General features: G+C 44.7%; 1 protein-coding gene across 2 annotated transcripts in view; it reads left to right on the forward strand.

The window, feature by feature from the left end:
• The window catches only part of LOC104854035 (cadherin-1), a 69,143-nt gene that overhangs the window by 44,307 nt on the left and 4,076 nt on the right, over positions 1 to 20,760 (forward strand). For both annotated transcript variants that reach the window (XM_010612327.3, XM_033757808.1), the window contains exons 3-13: positions 3,132 to 3,394; positions 7,490 to 7,633; positions 7,751 to 7,906; positions 8,894 to 9,038; positions 9,883 to 10,055; positions 10,309 to 10,437; positions 11,258 to 11,440; positions 12,151 to 12,395; positions 14,992 to 15,137; positions 17,490 to 17,714; positions 18,044 to 18,271. In XM_010612327.3, coding sequence (XP_010610629.1) covers positions 3,132 to 3,394; positions 7,490 to 7,633; positions 7,751 to 7,906; positions 8,894 to 9,038; positions 9,883 to 10,055; positions 10,309 to 10,437; positions 11,258 to 11,440; positions 12,151 to 12,395; positions 14,992 to 15,137; positions 17,490 to 17,714; positions 18,044 to 18,271 — 2,037 coding nt within the window. The remainder of the gene's footprint in view (positions 1 to 3,131; positions 3,395 to 7,489; positions 7,634 to 7,750; positions 7,907 to 8,893; positions 9,039 to 9,882; positions 10,056 to 10,308; positions 10,438 to 11,257; positions 11,441 to 12,150; positions 12,396 to 14,991; positions 15,138 to 17,489; positions 17,715 to 18,043; positions 18,272 to 20,760) is intronic.

Below are 20,760 nucleotides of genomic sequence, written 5' to 3' on the forward strand. Positions count from 1 at the left end.
TTTGAGACTGCTGGAACTCACTATGTAGCTCAGGCTGGTCTCAGCGATCCTTCTGCCTCAGCCTCCTAAGTGCTGGGATTACAGGCATGCGCCACCACACCCGGCTTCTTCTCTTGTTTCTGTTGTCACTTTATGGCCCGTCTGTGCACTTAGCAAATCCTTGTCTACCTAGTCTACCAAAAAGCATGGAAGTAACAATCATCTCCTGCACTTACATTGCTCTGAATTTAGAAAACATGATCACTTTCACTGTGTTGGTTGATCGTCACCAAACCCTGAAGAAGAGACAGACACAGGCTCACCAGTAGTGGTTTAATTCATGTTACAGTAGAGCAAACTGGGACACATAGAGAAGTTAAGCCATTTGCTTAAGGACACCCAGCAAAAAGATACCAGAGTCTGGGATTATAATCCAGTGGAAGACTCTGAAGCTAGCCACCACTACCCTTTTAATCTCTTTTTTCCCATCATTTACTATAGCTGCCCTCTGCTCTCCCTATTCCTATTTCTTCAAGTTTGGGAAGGAGCTAGAGACCTAGTTCAAAGGGATAGGGTAGGGTGGGGACAAGAGGTGGTGCTTGTTACATGCTGAGTGGGGAGAGTCTGACTAGATTATGTGAAATACTGGTCCCCTTCCTGTGAATTAGCTCTTAGTATGTCCCTCAGTTTATTTGCCAGATAGCAGACTCTCAGCTGTTTCATAGAGTGGCCTCAGAATTCTGCCATGCTCAGGCTGGCCTCTTTCACAATTGTTTTTTTTTGTGGGGGGGAGGTACCGGGGATCGAACTCCAGTCCTTGTGCTTGCAAGGCAGGCATGGAACCGCTGAGCTAAACCCCTGGCCTAAGAATCCTCTTTTAAAGCTTGTCCAGGGTCACTGGGCACACGCCTGTAATCCCAGCACTGGGGAAGCTGAGGCAGTAGTGGGATAGATGAGGGAGGAGGATCATAGAAAGTTCGGTTCGTCAGGTAGTTGAGGTCAGCCTGGACTACACAGGGAGACCCTGTCTTTAAAATAAACATACCAAACTAAAAACAAATAGCCTAGGGTTGGGACTGGGGCGTAGCTCGGTGATAGTGTGCTTGCCGAGCACATGGGGGAGGAGGCCTGCGTTCCATCCCTAGAATGGGAATGGAAGGAGGGGGAGGAGGGAGGGCAGGGTTTAATAAACAGGGTCTCTCCAGATAGAGTAGAACCAACAATGTGACTGTACTCTCGTGTTAAGGGAATCTATAGATCACTTCCCCTCATCTTAATTCTTTCTTTCTTTTGTATCAGGGATTGAACTCGGCCCTTGCACTTGTGAGGCAGGCAGAGGAACCACTGAGCCAAACCCCTGGGCCCTTAGTTCTCTCTTTCTAAGATAGAATCTCTCTGTGTAGCTCAGGCTGGCCTGGAAATGACAATCCTCCTTCCTCTGCCTCTGAAGTGCTACTTAGTATGCTAACTTTCGATTTTGTCCATGTGGTGCTGGAGATGGAACTTAGGTAGGGCATGTCAGACAAGCACTCTACCGCTATCCACATCCCTAGTCCGAATCTCAGTTCTTTTTCTCTTTGGTACCAGGGATCGAATATGGAACTTTGCACTTGTGAGGCAGGTGGCAGAAACACTGAGCTAAATCTCCAGGCCCAAATCTTGGTTCTTAATTGGGATCTTAACACAAGAGATTAATATGAGGAAAGCATTAATTTGTGCATGTAAGTGGATACCCTCTGGAGAGTGAAGGGAGACCTGAAGAAATTTCCAAAGCAGAAACCTTCTATACTTCTAGACAGCAGTAAGTTTTGTGAAGAAATAAGATAGAGGGGCCTGGGCTAGGGGCAGTTAATTCCAAGGGAGTCACTAGGAGATAGCTGGTGGAGGACGAGGGTTATTTTAACAAGTTTATACAGGTCCATGCAGCATCAACTCCCACTCAACTGTGACAGTGGCTGTCTTTTTGTGCTCGTATAAGGTTGTCTGCTTTCTCCAAGGCAAGTTTATGGCTGGCAATAGAAAAGAACTCGGGACTTTGCCCTTGCGAGGCAGGCAGCAGAACCACTGAGTTAAATCCCTGGCCCAAGAAAGCACAGTTGAGATAGAGCTTTCTGCAGCTGCTGGTTCTCAAGCACCTTTGGCTTACAGATATTTAATCAAAGAGGCATATTTTGGGGGGTGATATTCTGGTTTCCGTCAAGGACCAGTCACAGATCTGCTGTTTATTAGTTATGGGATGTCAGGTAAAGTCTTAACCTTTCTGATCCTCAATTTCATTTTCAAGATGGTAATAATCATGGTACTCACCTATGGTTTTACTTCTTCTCTAAGCCAAGTAACTGTATTATGCAGGAATTTTGGTTTCAGATGTTTGTAAGGGTGGCCCCTGGTGGAAGGAATGAAAACTGCAGTTCTGGAGTTGTGGCTAGCTTAGGGGTTTTTTTGGCAGAAACCTGATCCTCCTAATTAGTGCAGAGGTGTCTAGCCTTGTAAAATAAGGGTAATAGTAGGAATTTTTATAAAATAACACTTCAAACCTGGCTAAGGGTTCAGCTCAGTGGCGCTGCACCTGCCTGGCAAGCTCAAGGTCCTGAGTTCTATTCCCAGTACCAAACAAATAAACAAAGCACTTGGAAGCAATAGAAATTCTATTGGGTGGATGAGTGGCATTTATCTTAAAGGAAAGAAAACAGGCTAACTTCTGAGTTTTCCTAGAATGAACTATCATGTCGACTATTCCCTCTGCCTGGATGGCACTTTGTTATATTTTTATCTTTTTTATTAATTGATCAATTGATTAAGAAATCCCGCCATGGGGTAGACTTTGGTATCTGTATCCTGTCTCAATTATTTCATATTCTGTTTTCAAATTGGGAAGGTCTCTCTGAAGCAGGGGTCCCTTTTTTGTTGTTCTGCTAAGGAAAATTTACTTTCTAGACATAATTTTCACTGAAAACTACATGAGGAAAAAGATTTAAATAATAGTGGTTCTATGGATAGCTTTGTTCTGTCACCAAATTATGGTTTGTTTTGCTTGTGCTTGTTTTGCATGCGTTGGGCTTCTGTGAGTGAATTAAGTTTGCTTTTTGGAGAAGAATGATCTCATCTTGAATCTGCTCCATTTTCTAATCATCGTCCTTTCTGCCCTGCAGTGAGTTTTGAAGGATGCACAGATCGACCAAAAACTGCCTACTTTTCTACCGACTCCCGATTCAGAGTAGGTACAGATGGTGTAGTCACAGTCAAACGGCCTCTACAGATTCATAAAACAGAGACCACTTTCTCTGTCCAAGCCTGGGACTCCACCTTCAGAAAGTTTTCCACCAAAGTTATGCTGAAGGCAGAGGGATCCTGTCATCAACACCACAAGCACCACCAGCGCCGGAACAACCACCACCACCAGGACCCTGACCAGGTATGTCAGGGTATTTCTCAGACGTTCACTGTTGTTTTAGGATGTAGCTAACCCAGGTTGCTCTGCCATGGCAATGTTAGTGTTTGGGGCTGGATGGTTTTGTGTGGAGGCCGTGCCATGCACTGTTTATAGGCAATCGAGCAGCATCCCTAGCCTTAATTCAATAGACACCAGGAACAGTGCTAGCAGTTGTGACAACCAGAAATACCTCCAGACTGGCAGTGCTGCTTGGGTGAGTTGCAGAATCATCTCTAATAGAAGACTGTTGGTCTAATGGAGTTGTCTCTTGTTGGGTTTGGGGGTGGTTGTTGAGCGGAGGGAACAGGTAGTATAGCGCAGTGGGAAAAAGCATGGATGCCGTGTGGGATTGAATTGGCCTCCTCTTGACCACCTGAGTAACCTTGGGGTTACTTTACCGATCTAGGCTTGAATTTCCTTTTCTGTAAAATGGAGATAATAGCAAGGACTGAATAAATTAATGCCTGTGAAGTGCTGAGAATATGTTAGGTAAATACGCTTGGTACCCACAGCAGACCAGTTCCAGAACACTCCTTCACCTTTTGTTGATAGTAAAATCTGCGCTGGGCATAGTGTCTCATGCCTACAATCCCAGCACTTTGGGAAGCTGAGGCAGGAGGGCCACCTCATGTTTGAGGCCACCCTGAGCTACATAGTGAGTTCAAGGACAGCCTGAACTGCATGGTGAGACGCCATTTAAAAAAAGAAAAGAAACCAAGATCTAGATGCTTTCATCTCTTATTCAAAATGACATAGGAATTGCATTTAGCCTACACATATCTTGCTGTGTTCTTAAATCATCTCTCTAGAAGGATGAGAACATAGCTCAGTGGTAGGGTGTTTGCCTAGCATTCCTGAGGTCCTGGGTTCCATCCACTAAATTACTGAAAACCGCTAATACAATGTAAATGCTATGCAAATCCTGATTATACTATATTGTTTAGGGAGGGCCAGGGATTAGCTCAGTGGCATAGCACCTCCCTGGCAAGTATGAGGTCCTGAACTTCATCCCCGATACCAAAAAAAAGAAAAAAAAATATCCCTGGCCCTTAGTTTTAGAAGTTTCCCTCATATTCTCATGTATTCAAAGGGGTGGCTTTTGAGGCCGGGATTGCCCATGAATGGAAGGACATATGTCTGCTTGGATTTTTGGCAAGAATTTTTCCAGAGGTTGTTACCAAAAGCCAGATGCCTTTACAAGTTTCCACACTGGGCTTCCCACACAGTGCTTCCCACCAAAATGTCTCAGGGTGGGGTGGGGTGGGGTGTGGTATGGTGGTGGGTATTTCTAGTTGTACCCTTCTTTCTTGGAAATACACAGATAGTTTACATTGTGCCCTAAATGCCCAAACCTCTCTGTGGGTTCCTATTTTTCTCCCTCCGCATTGTTGAGATTCTTGGAACTTAATATTCCTCCTGATACATCTGAATTTCTTCCTGGCGATCAGGAAGATCAGAAAAATGAGTCACTCAGGGGATCTATATTAGTGCGACCCTATGACTGACACCTCCGATTGGCCTGTTCATGTGAGCTCAGCACCTGCTAAGCCGGCTGCCTGTTGCAATCTCTTCTGACCAAGAGACAGTTTTGAACTAGATTCTTCTTTAGCTTCACCTCCCCACTTCTTCTGCCAGCTTAGCCTCTGCCTTCATGCCTACTGTATCAGGATTTGGTTCAAGTATATATTATATAAAACCCCAGACTACAGGGGCTTCTGCAAACTATTCTCTTTTCAGTTGAGGAAGTCTGAAGGTGAGTAGTGCCCTGCGTGGATACTGCACAGCATTGGTGGCAAGCCTGTGGGATGCGTGCCTCAGTGGGCAGGCAGAGCCCTCTCTGGGCATTGGGTACCGGTGCACCTAGGGGTCACACTTGTGCTCAGAAGGGAGTAGCAGTGCCAGGCAATAATATCACAAGCCTTTTGGTCACTTGGTCTCTAAGAAGTTTGTCATCAGTGCTCTATAGCCATCAAGAGCCCAAGTTCCCCACCCCGCACCCCTGTACCAGGGATCAAACTAAGGACCTTGCACTTGTGAGGTGTGGTGCCACCAAGCTAAATCCCAGGCCTCCAAGTTTCCTTTCTGCTCTGTTATCCTCAGCCTGTGGTAGCTTTCACCTTCACAGTGAATCATCTAAGATGGCTGCTGGAGTTCCAGTCATCCCTTTATTCTTTGTGGTAAGACAGGGAAAGAGAAGAAGCATAGAAATGTATTGTGTAGTTATCTGTCTGCTTTTTAAGAAATGTTTGTGGAATTCTTAAGCAGTACTCTTACTTCTATCCTGTTAGAACAGCAGCCTCCCAGCCACACCTATGGCCAGTGTAGGGGATTAGGAAAGGCTCCTGGGGTGATACCTGTCACACCTCATACCTTTCTTTTGCATCTTCACTGATATTTGGCAAGCAGTGATTGGTGACTAAGAATGAGTATTCTTATGTGGTATGAAGGAGATGGAAATTTTCCGTAGATTTTACTGTGTAGGGCCGGGGATTTAGCTCAGCGGTTCGGTGGCCTGCCTTGCAAGCGCAAGGACCCGAGTTCAATCCCTGGTACCAAAACAAAAGGAATTTTACTGTGTCACCGCTAATCACTCTGAAACACTCAAGCAATTTGAAGGATATTTTCCTCCCTTATTTAATGCACTTATTTCCCAGAGTGAGTATAAGGTTATCTTTATGCTAAAAACTGCTCGATTCAGGTCTCAAAGGATATTTTTTATTCTGACGCAGCAGTCTCTGTTAGAACAAATGGGAGCCTTCTAGATAGGACATAAGAGACAAAGAAATTTGTATTGATCACAAAGTATTCCCAGTAGCACTTCCTAAAACTTAACTTGTTTTGGCTGATAACTCCCTTTTGGGGAACTATATTCCTAGGAAAAACATAAAGGAAAAGAAATTGAAAGCATCTTAGGATCTAGTTATTGAATAATCTCTAATCTTAAAACAACAGAGTATAGTGTTGCTATAAAATAACTTGTAAATCACAATACATGATTACCTTTACTGAACACTAATAAGAAGGATTAAAAGAGAATATATTCTTCATTTTGTTAGCTGTTTCAGTCAGCTTTCTGTCATTATAAAAGAAAACCAGAAGCAATTAACTTTTGGGTGGGGGGAGACAGGGTCTTGCTGTGTAGTTCAGGTTGCTTTGAACTCACTATGTTGCCCACGCTGGCCTCAAACTTGGTGGCAATCTTCCTGCCTCAGCCCCCTGCATGCTGGGACTACAGGCATATAGCACCATGCCCAGCCTCAGAAGCAATTCATTTATAAAGAGAAAAGTTTTATTTTAGCTCATGGTTTTGGATGTTCTAGTCCAAGATCAAGTGGCCCTATTAATTTGGTCCTCTAGTGAGGGTACTGCGTCATGGCAGGAACATGCAGCAGAGCAAACTGCTTACCTCGTGATCCTGGAAGTGAAAAGAGACAGAGGTCCTACAGCACTTTTTTTTTTTTTTTTTTTTTTTTTTTTGTACTGGGGATCAAACTCTGGTCCTTGCGCTTTCAAGGCAGGTGGTGGAACCACTGAGCTAAATCCCAGCCCTCCTGCAGCACACTCTGAGGGCACACCCCTGAGTATCTGAAGACCTCACCCTCTGTGGAAGCCCCACCCCCTGACGCAGTGACGCTGAGCCTTTTAGTGCCCAAACTGCAGCCCAAGACCCACTTATTTATGGCAAGGTTCCAACTTTGCAATTAAACCCGAATACTTGCCTGCTGGGGTGATGTGGTTCACGTTCCAACAGTGAGGGCTCTGCGTGTCCACTGTGGCACACATGCCATAGTTTTGCCACCGCTGCCGTAAAGTTTCCAGCACTTCCGGACAGTGCTGCCCTGTGGGACATTCGACTTCCTAACTGTAGTACTGGCAAAGAGGTTCATGGGTTTTTGCCTTGGCTGTTCATTTTGAAGAGTAGAAACAATGTGTTGTGGAGAAAACATGCCATTAAGTTAAAACCAACCGTAACTGTCCTTAGAAGGTTTGAGATGCTGACCACATAAGTTGGACTGTTAGACCTGTAGTATCTATCTTGAGTTTTTCTCATTTGTTCCTCATCTTCTTTCTTTTCAGGACATTTCCCCAGGAACCCAGTTAGAAGTAATCAAATTTCCCAACTTCCACCGTGGTCTCAGAAGGCAGAAGAGAGACTGGGTTATCCCTCCCATCAGCTGCTCAGAAAATGAAAAAGGCCCATTTCCTAAAAGACTGGTTCAGGTACAGAAAGAAGTTTTCTATGAGAGGTAGAAAGGAAAATGACACAATATCAGGATCTTCCTTGCTAATTCTGTTTCTTTCTTTTTTTTTTTTTTTTTTTTTTTTTTTAATTTTCAGATCAAATCCAACAGGGACAAAGAAGGTAAGGTTTTCTACAGCATCACTGGCCAAGGAGCGGACACACCCCCTGTTGGTGTGTTTATTATTGAAAGAGAAACAGGATGGCTGATGGTGACAGAGCCTCTGGATAGAGAAAAAATTGCCAACTACACTGTAAGTATCTTAAGAAGCTTGTTGACCATGAGTAGCATCTGTCCACATTTTTTTTGCCTAACCCATTGGATTCCCAGAATACATGCTGTGGGCATTTGAGGGGCTTAACTTGACATCTCTTGTCCTGTTGATAAGGTGAAATGACAGGAGAACTTGGGAAAATTTGGCACTAATTTTTTTTCCTTATTAGGAAAAAAGCCTGATTAAAATAATATTTTAGGGCTGGGGATTTAGCTCAGTGGTTCCAGCACCTGTTTTGCAAACACAGGGACCCAAGTTTGATCCCAGGTACCAAAGGAAAAAAAAAAAAGAATATTTTAGCTGGGCACGGTGGTGCACACCTGTGATCCTAGCACTTGGGAGACTGAGGAAGGAGGATCACCACAAGTTCAAGGCCAGCCTGGGTTGTGTAGTGAGTTCAGGACCAGCCGGCACTACAAAGAGAGACCCTGACTCAAATACCAAACAACAAAAAAAATTTTAAGGCTTCTATCTTTGTCACTAGTCATGATGCTCCAGTCTTCTGTGTGGGAAATGGGATGTCTGACCTGGTGGGTGTGTCTTCTAGGCCATGGGTCTTTGTGGGGGGTGGTACCAGGGATCGAACTCGGGTCCTTGTGCTTGCTTGTGAGGCAGGCTACCAAACCACTGAGTTAAATCCCCGGCCTTTTTTTTGGTTTTTTGAGACAGGGTCTCACTATGTAGTTGAGACTGATCTGGAGCTCACTATGTAGCCCAGGCTGGTCTCGAACTCACAGCCATCCTCCTGCCTCAGCCTCCCGAGTGCCGGGATTACAGGCAAGTGCCACTACACCTGATGAGTAGGCCATAGGTCTTAACTCATCATAGTCCCACTGAAGCCACAGCACTGGGGTCTCACAGTAGGAAGGAGTGGAGGTCCGATAGCCCACTGTGCTCTGGCTGGACCCTCTGTCACACCTTTTCTTCCTCATCAGGGCCCAAGTAACCTTCACTTCATTGTTGCAGCTCTTATCTCATGCTGTGTCATCAAATGGAAACGCAGTTGAGGATCCCATGGAGATTGTTATCACAGTGACAGATCAAAATGACAACAGGCCTCAGTTCATCAAAGAGGTCTTCGAGGGATCTGTCATGGAAGGTGCCCTTCCAGGTATGTCTGGTCATAAGGGGCTGATGCCTGGAAAGATGCTTGGACTCTTTGGGCCTACAGAGTGGGCTGGAGTCTGGAGCTCAGGTTACCTATGTTGGGCCTTCATATGCATATAACTTCTTTGGAAGCTACTGTGTATGTCTATGGATTATAGCTGGGTGCCACTGTGCCCAGCTCCTACTTGAGGTTCTGAATAGTAGTCTTTGTCAGTTACGTGTTATAAGTGTTTTCTTCTGCCTTGAAGGCAATCCCCTGCCTCCCCGTATGGGGGATCAAACTTGGGACCTTGCACTTGTGAGTCAGGTGCTGCACACTGAGCTAAATCCCCAGCCTGGGCAATGTTTCTAATGACTGTTCTTTTTAATGAAGCTATGAGTGAGAAGTCAGTTGTACAGATTTCTGGATTTTTCCCCCCATTTTACACACTATTTACACTCAGTGTGAGAGACTTGACAAGATGTTTTAGTTAAAGGTTATTTGTGCACGACAATTATCTTCACCTCCAACCCCCACCTAAAATGTGTGTTGAGAACATTGAGTTCTCTAAACACAGTTAATGGTGTAATTTAGCTTTTTTTCTCCCCTGCCAATTTGGTGAGAATTCTAGAAAATGAAGAATCTGCCAGAGTTTTAGCTCAGTGGTGCCACCGCCTGCCTCACAAGCACAAGGTCCTGAGTTTGATCCCAGGTACCAAAAAAAAAAAAAAAGAAGAGGAAGAAGAAGAACCTGTGACAAAGATCTCCTGGGCACCTCCTTTATCACTCATGGGAAGATGTGGCTGGGCAGTTTTGAAGAGTTCCCAAAGTGTAACTGTTTAAATTTCCTGTTCTCTGATGCTTCTAGGAACCTCTGTGATGCAGGCCTTAGCCACTGACGCAGATGATCCTAACACCTACAATGCTGAGATCGCTTATACTATCCTCAGCCAAGAGCCTACATTGCCTCACAGCCAAATGTTTATCATCAACCGGATCACAGGGGTCATCAGCGTGGTCACCACTGGACTGGACCGAGAGGTCAGGGCAGGGGTCAGGAGGATCCGGTAGGAGTGGAAAGCAAATGCTTTTAGTGAAGTCCCAATGGTCAGTTAGTGTGGTGGTCTGAGCTCTGCATCCAAACATCTGCCCAAGGGTTCTCTGCCTAGATGAAGACAGACTGGCAATTAACAGATGGTTAAATATTCTGGTTCTATATATGCGAGAGGCTCTGTTGGGCCTGAGGTAGCTGTTGGTGCTGGTCCTGACTCAGGTGTGTTTGATCTGTCTGCAGAGTTATCCCACATATACCCTGGAGGTTCAGGCTGCTGACCTTCAAGGTGAAGGCTTGAGCACAACAGCAAAAGCCGTGATCACAGTGACTGACGTCAATGATAATCCTCCCATCTTCAACCCAACCACGGTAATTCTGCAGCCCCTCAGAAGCTTTCCAAAGAAGGGGGTCCTTTGTTGTTCATTAGCGAAGTACTGAATGGTAAGGTCAGGCAAAGGTGGGAATCGGGCAGCCGAACTGGATTCTCAGCAGTGTGTGGCCCTGAATAAAGAAGCAGCTCAAAGCATATGAGGAACTGAAAAATGGTCACTTAGCTAAGTGTAGTGAACAAAATAAGTCAGGTCCTGAAGGACCTTCTAGGCTAGGGGTAAGAATTTCAGAATTTGTTCAAAGCACAAGGGACACTGAAGTGTTTTGTTTTGTTTTGGTTTGGTGTTTTTTGTTTGGTTTGGTTTTGGTTTTTGATACTGGGGATCAAACTTGGAACCTTGCACTTTGGAAACACTGAGCTAAATCCCCAGCCCTTGTTGAAGAGTTTTAAACAGAAGGCTATAATGACCAGATTTATTTTTATGAAGATCATTGATAGAGAGGAGATGAGGGCTGGGAGTAAATGATGATTAAACCTTGGGGCTTTGCACTTGGCTAAGAATCACAGTCAGAAACCGGGCCTCATGGGCTGAGCAGCCGGGATAGTCATGGCCTTGGGAAGCTGTTTCAGTTACTTGTGGAGGAAGATGCGCTAAGTGCTAGGAGCCCCACTGACAGAAAATAAGGCCCTGCTCCTACAGCGGGAACTTCAGCCAAGACTGGTGCCTGTCCCCTGAGCTCTCCTGGCCACATCTCCTCCAGACCTGGGCTCAGACTGGATTCCTTTAGCCTCTGAGACCTGCCTCTGCTCTCAGGCTCAGGATATCCTTAGTGACCCGTCTTTTACTTTGTTCTGCAGTACGAGGGTCAGGTTCCTGAGAATGAGGCCGATGCTGTCATCACTACGCTCACAGTGACTGATGATGATGCCCCCAATACCCCAGGATGGCAGGCTGTGTACACCATACTAAATGATCCCGACAAGCAATTTATTGTCACCACAGACCCCATAACCAACAACGGCATTTTGAAAACAGCTAAGGTTTGTATACGCCCAGCAAGATGTAAAACATGACACCCCAGCAGCTGTCCATTCCTGTCACTGGCTTCTTCTCAGAGGGTAAATTAGTACTGGTGGGCTGCAGGAGGGGCGGCTTTCCCAGTGAGGACTCGCCTCCTGGGGTGTGTAGTGAGTGACGCTCTTAAAACTGAACCGGAAGTACCATTTGGGCTCTTGGGCACATTTTGCCTTCCCATTTTTCAAATGAGAGGAAACATGGTTTACTGGGCTTGGCTCTTTTGCTGGACTATTTTAGAAGGGATGCAAGTGTAACTTTTTTGAAAAATGTCCTACAAACTTGGAAACTAAGATGTTGGGTGAATCATTGAAGTTACTCTGAGTTAATGGGTGGCTAGCATGGCTCCAGAGCTTTGACTTCCTCTTTAGCAAGTAAGTGAACAGACATATTTGAGGACCGCTACTAGTATGTTACCAGCCAAAGCCAATAGTTAAGGATTTAATTTTTTTTTTTTTTTTTTTTTTTTGGTACTGGGGATCGAACTCAGGAACCTTGTGCTTGCAAGGCATGCAGTGGAACCATTGAGCTAAATCCCTGGCCCCAGGATTTAAATTTTTTTGTTATGGTGCTGGGGATCAAATTCTGCACCCTCCCCATGTTAGGCAAATGCCCTACCATTAGAGCCCCTTGTGTTGTGTTTTGTTTTTTAACATTATTTTTTTCTGCGCTCTAGGGCTTGGATTTTGAGGCCAAGAAGCAATATATTCTACATGTGACAGCAACAAATGTGGTCCCCTTTGAAGTGATTCTCCAGACCTCCACAGCCACTGTCACTGTGGATGTGCTGGACATCAATGAAGCCCCCATCTTTGTGCCCCCTGAAAAAAGAGTAGAAATACCAGAGGACTTTGGGGTGGGCTTGGAAATCACTTCCTACACAGCTCGGGAGCCAGACACATTCATGCAACAAAAGATTACGTAAGTGTTAGGGTTTCTTGCCTGACTTGCAGCACCTGGGTATTGCTATGTATTTATAATCTGTCTGTCATGACAGTTATGTGTCAGTGGCAAGGATGCATTCTGAGAAATGTGTCCTTGGCAAATTTTATCGCTATGGGAACATCATAGGGCTTGTAATGCTAGCTAAGATGGCTACACCACCACTGAGCACCATAATCTTATGGAGCCACTGTCATGATTACACTTTGTTGACCGAATATTGGTATAAAACCCATGACTGCCTTGAATTCATGGCGTTACACCATTATTGGGTTCTGCAATGCTGCCTCCCTCCTTCCCTCTCTCTCCCCCCTTCCCCTCCCCCTGCCCTCCTTCTCCTCCCTCCTCCCTGTTTAATATTTCATCTATGTCCCCCACATCTTCCCTTCCTTCCATTGTTGACCATTCCAGATTTAATGTAATTTCTCTCTTTGAGTTCTTGCATTGTAGTTGGGATGTGATTTGGGGTTTGTTGTTTGAGATGGGGACTCACTTTGTTGTTCAGGCTGACCACAAACACCTGGGTTTATGTTATCCTCCTGCCTCTCAGCCTCCTGAGTAGCTGAGGCTATAGATATCCCCTACTATGCCCAGATATAGGAATGTATTTCAATTTACATAAGTGCTGTTTCTTTTTAGACTTGAAGGCACCTTTACAATGTTATTTCTAGCCAAAAATGTTGAAAACACACCAATCAACTGCAGCATTTTGCTTTGAAATACCCTAAATTTGGACAGGTAGTCATTATACTGCCCTGATCTGTGGGAAAAGTCTAGGTGGTCCAAAATGTAAGGGCTGGTTAAAAAAAAAGTTTTCTCTCTGGTAAAATGTATTTGTAATAAAAGTTGTAGTGAAAGGATGGTGAAAAGCCAAAGACAATATATAATGATGTTCAGCGATGAAACATTGGGTTGGATGGTGTCCAGGCTGGGTTGATAATTTAGCTTGCAGTAGTGAAGTGGGAAGGTTAAAGCATTTTTCAGGGAAGTTCAAGTACCAGGCCTTAATAGTGTTTGTAGAGACCCTCCTCCCTGGAAAAAACCACCATGTGCAATTCATTGCTTTGCACTTCTAAGGAAGTGAGAAGCTCTTTCCTCCTTGAATTTCTTTGTGTCCCTTTCTGAGCCTTACCACAACCCTAATAGGTAAATGGGCAGTATGTTCTAATTGTATGCCTTAAGGGCACTATGTTTCTAATTTTCATGCCTTCTCTTCCTCTGATTAACTGTTTCTAGTAATCCTCATAAGGTATGGCTTAACAGAATTCTCTGCCATTTCAAATAAAGTTTTTTGCTGTTAAGTCTAGAAGACCATTAGATGCCAATAGTGCAACCCATCTCCACATCAGTGCATTCAGATGTTAATGGCCAGAGGTAGGGCTAGTGTCACGAGTTTGAGGTCAGCCTAGAATACACAGCAAGACCCTGTCAGGGAAGGAAAGAAAGAAGGAAGGAAGGGAAGGGAGGGAAAGGGAAAGTTAGTGGGTAAACAGGATACTCACAGATTATCTCCTGACAGAGTATAGATTAATTACAAAGGGGAAAAGGTGCCTTTACTAAGGTGAGAAGATGCCTTTACTGTTGTGTTCTTTTCTTATCCAAATGGTGAAAGTTAATATTACCAAAAAAAAGAAGAAGAAGAAGAACCTGGGTCTAATTGTGAGGGAACAATCAGACAGAATCCCATCCGAGGGCCATTCTATAAAACAACTTGCTTACACATTTCCAAAATATCAGGGCCAAGAAACAAAAGAAAAACCAAGGAAATGGTTCCAACCAAATTAATGGAAACTAGAGACAAGCCAACCAAATGTTAGGTCATTGGAGATCAATCTGGGTACTGTGCTATTCTCTTCTAAGAGGGGACTTTGAATTACTTCTATGTGTGTGTGTGTTAACATACAGGTTGAGAGAGTAAATGTGGGAAAATATTAACAATGGGTAAATCAATAGGGATGTAGCTCAGTGGTTTGAACACATGCCTAGCATACACAGAGCTATAGGTTCAATCCACAGCACCCCAGAAAACAAAAAAGGGTGAATCTAGGTGAAGAAAACATGTGTGTATGGTTATTATACTATTCTGGCCACTTTTGTGTAGGGTTGATAAATTTCAAACTAAGGTCACGGCGCCAAGCACGGTGGCACCTGCCTATAATTCCAGCACTTAGAAGACTGACATAGGAGGATCTCAAGTTAAAGGCCAACCTGGACCACATAATGAGATCCCGTCTCAACAAAAACAACAAATTGAAACATCAAGTGTAGGTGTGGTGGTGCACGGCTATAATCCCACTGGAGGCTGGGGCAGAAGGGTGGTAGGTTTGAGGCTGCCTGACCAACATGGCAAACCCTGTCTCAAAATAAATATTTGAAAAAGGATGGGGTGTGTAGCTCAGCGGTACAGCACTTGCCCAGCGTGTGTGTGAAGTGCCCTGGGTTCAATCTGCAATACCCTAAAAAGCAAACAAACAAAACCCAGGAAGTAACTGTGTAAAGGACCAGAAACCTCAGCCTTCTTTAGCTCAGCACTGCTTGCTGTTCCCATCCTAAGCCAGAATTTGTTCCTTTTCAGGTATCGGATTTGGAGGGACACTGCCAACTGGTTGGAGATTGATCCGGAGACTGGTGCCATTTCCACTCGGGCTGAGCTGGACAGAGAGGCCTCTGAGCATGTGAAGAACAGCACGTACACAGCTCTCATCATCGCCACTGACAATGGTAGGGACACCTGTGTGGCCTGGGCTGCCTCAGCCTCCTGCCCAGCTTGATGCCTTGCCCCTGCCCTATTGGAGACCTGAGTGTTCAGACTTTTTTTTTTTTTTTTTTTTTTGAAGTGCTTAGACAAAGGCATTCTCAGTATCCAAAATCTCAGCACCCAGAATAATCTGGGTCAAGTGGAAGTTCCTTTTCACTTGTCGTTTTCTGTACCCGAGCCCGACTCTTTCCCCACAGGAGCCTGTTTTTGTGTCCCAGGCCCAAGGGACCCTGGGCTTGTTACTTGATTTTTAATGTCCATCAAGTACTTTATCTGATAAAATGATAATGCAAACTGGATTAAATGAATTAATTTATACAAATGTACCTAGAATAGTATCCACCATGTGCAGTATAGGGCTGTCCCTTTCATCATGAAGGCTGAATCCTTCCAGCCTTTCTATATATTTGAATACATTTAGGTAGCTATAGAAACATGCTCATCAACAGATTAATGGATAAAGAAAAGGTGCTATTTATACACTGGAGTACTAATCAGCTATAAAGATAAACTCAGTCATTTGCAGGAAAATAGGAAGACAGATCTTTTGCAAATGGGAAGAGGACCAAGAGATGGAGGGAAAGGGGGAGTTAAAAAGAAATTAAGATGTGTTGTGTACATGTACCAAGTCCCCAAGATGAATATAATTACTGCATACTGCAAATACGTACCAACAAATAAAATTTTTAAAAATCTAGTTTATTATCTTAGTTTGTAGAATTTTTATTTGGTTTTATTAACAACGTTATGTATAATGCATCATTTTAAACTTAGTTTGGGGGCTGGGTATATCACTTCGTGATAGTGTTTGCCTAGCATGTACGATATAGTGGGTTTGATTCCTATCACTGTAAAAATAAAATTTTAAAGATTCCTCCAGTACTATGGATCAAACCTCCTCTGGGCTCTACCCCTGAACTACTACATACACACCTCCTTTTATTTTGTAATTTGAAACCCAGCCTTCCTAAATTGCCCTGGCAGGACTTGCACTTGTGAACCTTTTGCCTCGTCTTCCCTCTGTACTGGAATTATAGGTGTGCACCACCATGTCTGACCAAAAAGAAAAGTATTTTATTTGACAGCATGTCTTTCTTTAAGACAGAGATTGGAGATGGGTTTATAGCTCAGTGGTGGAGCACATGTATGAGGTCTGGGTTTGTTTGCTTTGTTCTTTTGAGACAGGGTCTCACTATGTAGTTGAGACTGACCTGGAACTCACCATGTAGCCCAGGCTGGTCTTGAACTCACAGAGATCCTCCTGCCTCAGCCTCCCAAGTGCTGAGATTACAGGCGTGCGCCACCATGCCTAGCGTGAGGCATGGGTTTGATTCCCAGAGCAGTACCCCTCCCAAGTCATACAGATTGCCTTTGCATATTATCAACCTGTCTCTTTAATTCTGATGTTGTTTGGCTACCGCATAATTTAATCATTCATGTATTTCCATGACTGGCAAGCACACACCTCTTTTCACAAATATTTTCCTGAATAGATGTTTGGAAGTAGAATTACTTTTTTATTCCCCCTTTATCTTTTTTTTTTTTTTTTTTTTTTGAAAAAAGAGGCCGGGTCTTGTTACATAGTTCAGACTGGCCTTGACCTCATTGTGTAGTCCATGCTGGCCTTGAACTCATGTTGATCCTCCTGCCTCAGATTACCGAGTGCTGGGACTATAGGTGGAATTACTCCCCCGCCCCTTTCTGGTGCAGAAGATTAAACAGAGGGCCTTGTATGTGCTAGGCAAATGCTAGGCAAGAACTCTACCACAAAGTCACACCCCCAGCCCGTGCATGCCTTTTCATAAAAGGTCTAAGAGTGAAATTGCTTCAGAAAATCTGTTAGCTCATTGTAAAAAATAGTTGTGTGTGTGTGTGTGTGTGTGTGTGTGAAGTTAATTTTAAATGACATGCTCATTTGTTTAAAAAGCCACATGATTTAAAAAGTTTTAAAAAGAGACAGCTTTGCCATTCTGACATAAGTATTTACAGATTTAAGAAGTCTTATCTGGTTGGGGGGGAGGGTGTTTGTTTGTGTGTTTGTTTTTGGTACTAGGGATCGAAGGGACCCTGAGAGGAAGGCAGCAGAACCACTGAGTTAAATCCCTGGCCTGTCTGTCGCTATTGTTGCCTCCCTGTCACACACTACTATTGATGATAATCGTGTCTTGAGTGCTTGCTGCAGTCAGGAGTTAAAAGCATGAGGATGGGGTGTGTGAGCGTTCACTGATGAGCCAGGACGGAGTCAGGTCTGCTGGGAGTCGCGGAGGAGTCATAACGTTCCTGAGCTGTGGCATTTGCTCTGCGTTTTCCCATAGGTTCTCCAATTGCCACCGGCACGGGAACCCTCCTCTTGATCCTCTCTGATGTGAATGACAACGCCCCCATACCGGAACCCCGAAACATGCACTTCTGCCAGAGGGATCCACAGCCTCACATCATAGACATCATCGATCCAGATCTGCCCCCCAACACTTCCCCCTTCACAGCAGAACTCACACACGGGGCGAGTGTCAACTGGACCATCGGGTACAATGACGCCGGTGAGACTTCAGCTTTATTTCAGAATCTCAGCTCTGCCTGCTGTGCTTCTCCTCCTCATCTCACGTCTAAATTGTCCTTCCAACTCCAGGTGCCACCTCTTGCCCTTTGGCATTTGTTCCTTGTACCTTTTGTATTTGACGCAGTTGCGCGAAAGGTCCCTTTCCTTTCCTGGTGTTTAGCTGTATGACGTACTGCCCACCAGTCTAAACCCTACGCCGGCTCTTGTTTCTCTCAGCGTTGGAATGTATTTAGTTCCTTCACAGTTTTAGTCTAGGATGAGTTTTCTTTCCCACTTTCCTGGTTTCATCTTTTGTTTTGCTTTCCTTAGCCCAAGAGTCTCTCATCTTGAGGCCAAAGAAAACCTTAGAGGTGGGTGACTACAAAATCCATCTCAAGCTCATTGATAAACAAAACAAAGACCAAGTGACCACTTTGGATGTCATCGTGTGTGACTGCGAGGGGGCTGTCAACAACTGTATGAGGGCCAATTACGCAGAAGCCGGATTACAGGTTCCTGCCATTCTTGGGATTCTTGGAGGAATCCTTGCTTTGCTAAGTAAGTACAAGTGGCCTGTGTTTCAGCCTTGAATTCTAAAGTTGGGGAGCGTTATTTCTTAGAGATGACTTCTAGTTAGGGTGTAAAAGTAGCTCTAAGAAAGAGACTCTCTTACTGAACATTTCAGAGGTAAGTGGTCCAAGACTGGAAGGCACCCTATTCTATCACCTGTGCTTCTCAATAAGGTGGGAATTTTGATCCAGGGGTCTGACAAGGGGCTTCAGATTCTGTGTTTTTAACCAGTTCCCAAGCTATCCTGATGTTGGGGGTCCTTGGCCCACACATGGAGTGCTATCCTCATTTCTCTAGGCGTGGTGGCGCACACCTGTAATCCCATTACTCAGGAAGCTGAGGCAAGAGGATCACCATGAGTTTGAGACCTACCTGGGCTACCTAGTGAGTTCAAGACTAGCCTGAACTATATAGCGAGACCCTATGTCAAAAAAACGAAAATAAACAAGTAAGCTAGCCATATCCTGTTGGCCCAAACATGGCTGTACCAAGCTATAAGGGAGCCTGAACACTCCCAGTCTTCACTGGATGACCATGTGCCCAATAAAAACTTGATAGACAGTAGGAACGGAGAGTGTTGCAAACAGTATCAACAACTAAAATGATGAATGGGAAAGAACTGGCCATTTCTGCCATACTCTGAAACTGACGTCTCCTGAGCCTGCCTGTAGAGCGAGCCCCAAGGTTGATGCAGATACTGTTAACAGTTTCTAAAAGCAAACAAGGACAAATCAATTAGAAGTCTTCACAGGATTGGGGATTTATTTAGCTCAGTGGTGCTCCCATCTGCGTAGCAGGTGCAAGGACCTGAGTTCCAGCCCCGGAAACCCCCGCAAAAAAAGCCTTCACAGATGCTACCTACTGAATTAGGGACCGGAAGGTTGGGTCACATGTGCAGTCAGGAAAGGGCTGTTAATGAGTCTTGTGCAAGATGTAGATGGTAGCTCATGGGGGTGGTAGAACTGAAATAGGCAGAGGGCTTTTGGAGGATGATCAATCCTCTGACAGCCTAGAAACGGGGATAACAGCGAGGGCTAAAGAAAGACAATAGAGACTTTTGTAATTTCAAAATATATGCAGGGCCAGGGGGTCAGTACCTTAGAGTGGGCAAAGATAAACAGCTCCGAGCTTACCACTATTTATTGGGTTCATACAATAATGAGGGGGGGGATCGGAGGGAGTATCAGGTGTAGGTGAGGAGGATCTTAGGTAGCTGAGTCTGTGTTGATAAGGAGGTGAGATGAGCAAAACGTTCTTACAGCAGTAGGTGGGACGAGGTAAGCTTGATCTGTCCCTCCCCAGACGAATCCTTTCTCCTTGTCTTTATTACTGCTCAGTTCTCAAAGACCCAGGACGTCTTCAGCTGATGTAATCTTGCTCTTGAGCCCCACAGCATCAGGGGACTCCATGGAGGTCACAGCTGTGACCGGAGGCAAAACAGGAATTGTTTCCGAATGCCATAGCTGGCCGAAAGCAGGAAGAGTAGGCCTCAGACAGCCCTAGTCACAATTTAATTATGAAATGATTTTTTCCCAAAATTATGTAGAGTGCCTCCCGCCAGAGGGGTATTTGGGAGAGTTCCCACACTAGTGAAGACACGGGGAAGTTTGAGTGGATTCTGCATATGCAGAATCTGGCCAGGGTGGCAGACAGTTTTAGAGCCGCAGAAACAACTCTGGGCTTTCCGTTTAGTGTGGGTACAGGTGCTATTGATTCAAGTCTATAAAAGTAAACTTCGGGGGGGCATCCTTTCAGCTTTCAGGGTGTGTTTGCTGGGTACTCTGTTTCCTCCTCTCTGCTAGGATCTTCACAAAGTTGAAAAAGATGGTAATATTGAGAATTCAGTGATCTTACTGGATTCTTGTTTCTCTAGGTTTCACATAATTTCACCACCACGATATTAGGTTAATTCACCATGTTGTCTGTGTAGTGACACAAGCCCTCCCTGCGCACATTCTGGTCAGATTATATTTGAATGGACTGGTCTGCTTTTTTATTTAGTTAGTTTTGGGTCAGTATTGCTTTGTACCTCGGGTTGGCCTTGAATTCTCGGTGATCCTCCTGCCTCAGACTCCTGAGTGCTAGGAAAATAGGCATATTCTGCCATGCCCATCTCTGGTCTGCTTTTGATTTTTTTTTTAAGGGTTTTTTTTGTTTTGTTTTGTTTTGGTACTGGGGATTGAACTTAAGCTCTTCGGTCCTTGCACTCGCAAGGCAGGCGGCGGAACCACTGAGCTAAAACCCCGGCTCTGGTCTATTTTTGAGATCATGGATACTAACTAATACTTTCCCAGGACTCTGAGGGTCATTTTAGACATTACAGTTATACTTGCCGGGCGTGGTGGTACACGCCTATAATCCCAGCACTTGGGAGGCTGAGGCAGGAGGATCACTGTGAGTTCGAGACCAGCCTGAGCTACATAGTGAGACCCTGTCTCAAAAAACAAAAGAAAAAAAGACCTCCCTTGAGTTCATGT

Source organism: Fukomys damarensis, unplaced genomic scaffold (assembly GCF_012274545.1).
Source record: "Fukomys damarensis isolate Sample0158 unplaced genomic scaffold, DMR_v1.0_HiC HiC_scaffold_32, whole genome shotgun sequence".
Classification (NCBI taxonomy): domain Eukaryota; kingdom Metazoa; phylum Chordata; class Mammalia; order Rodentia; family Bathyergidae; genus Fukomys; species Fukomys damarensis.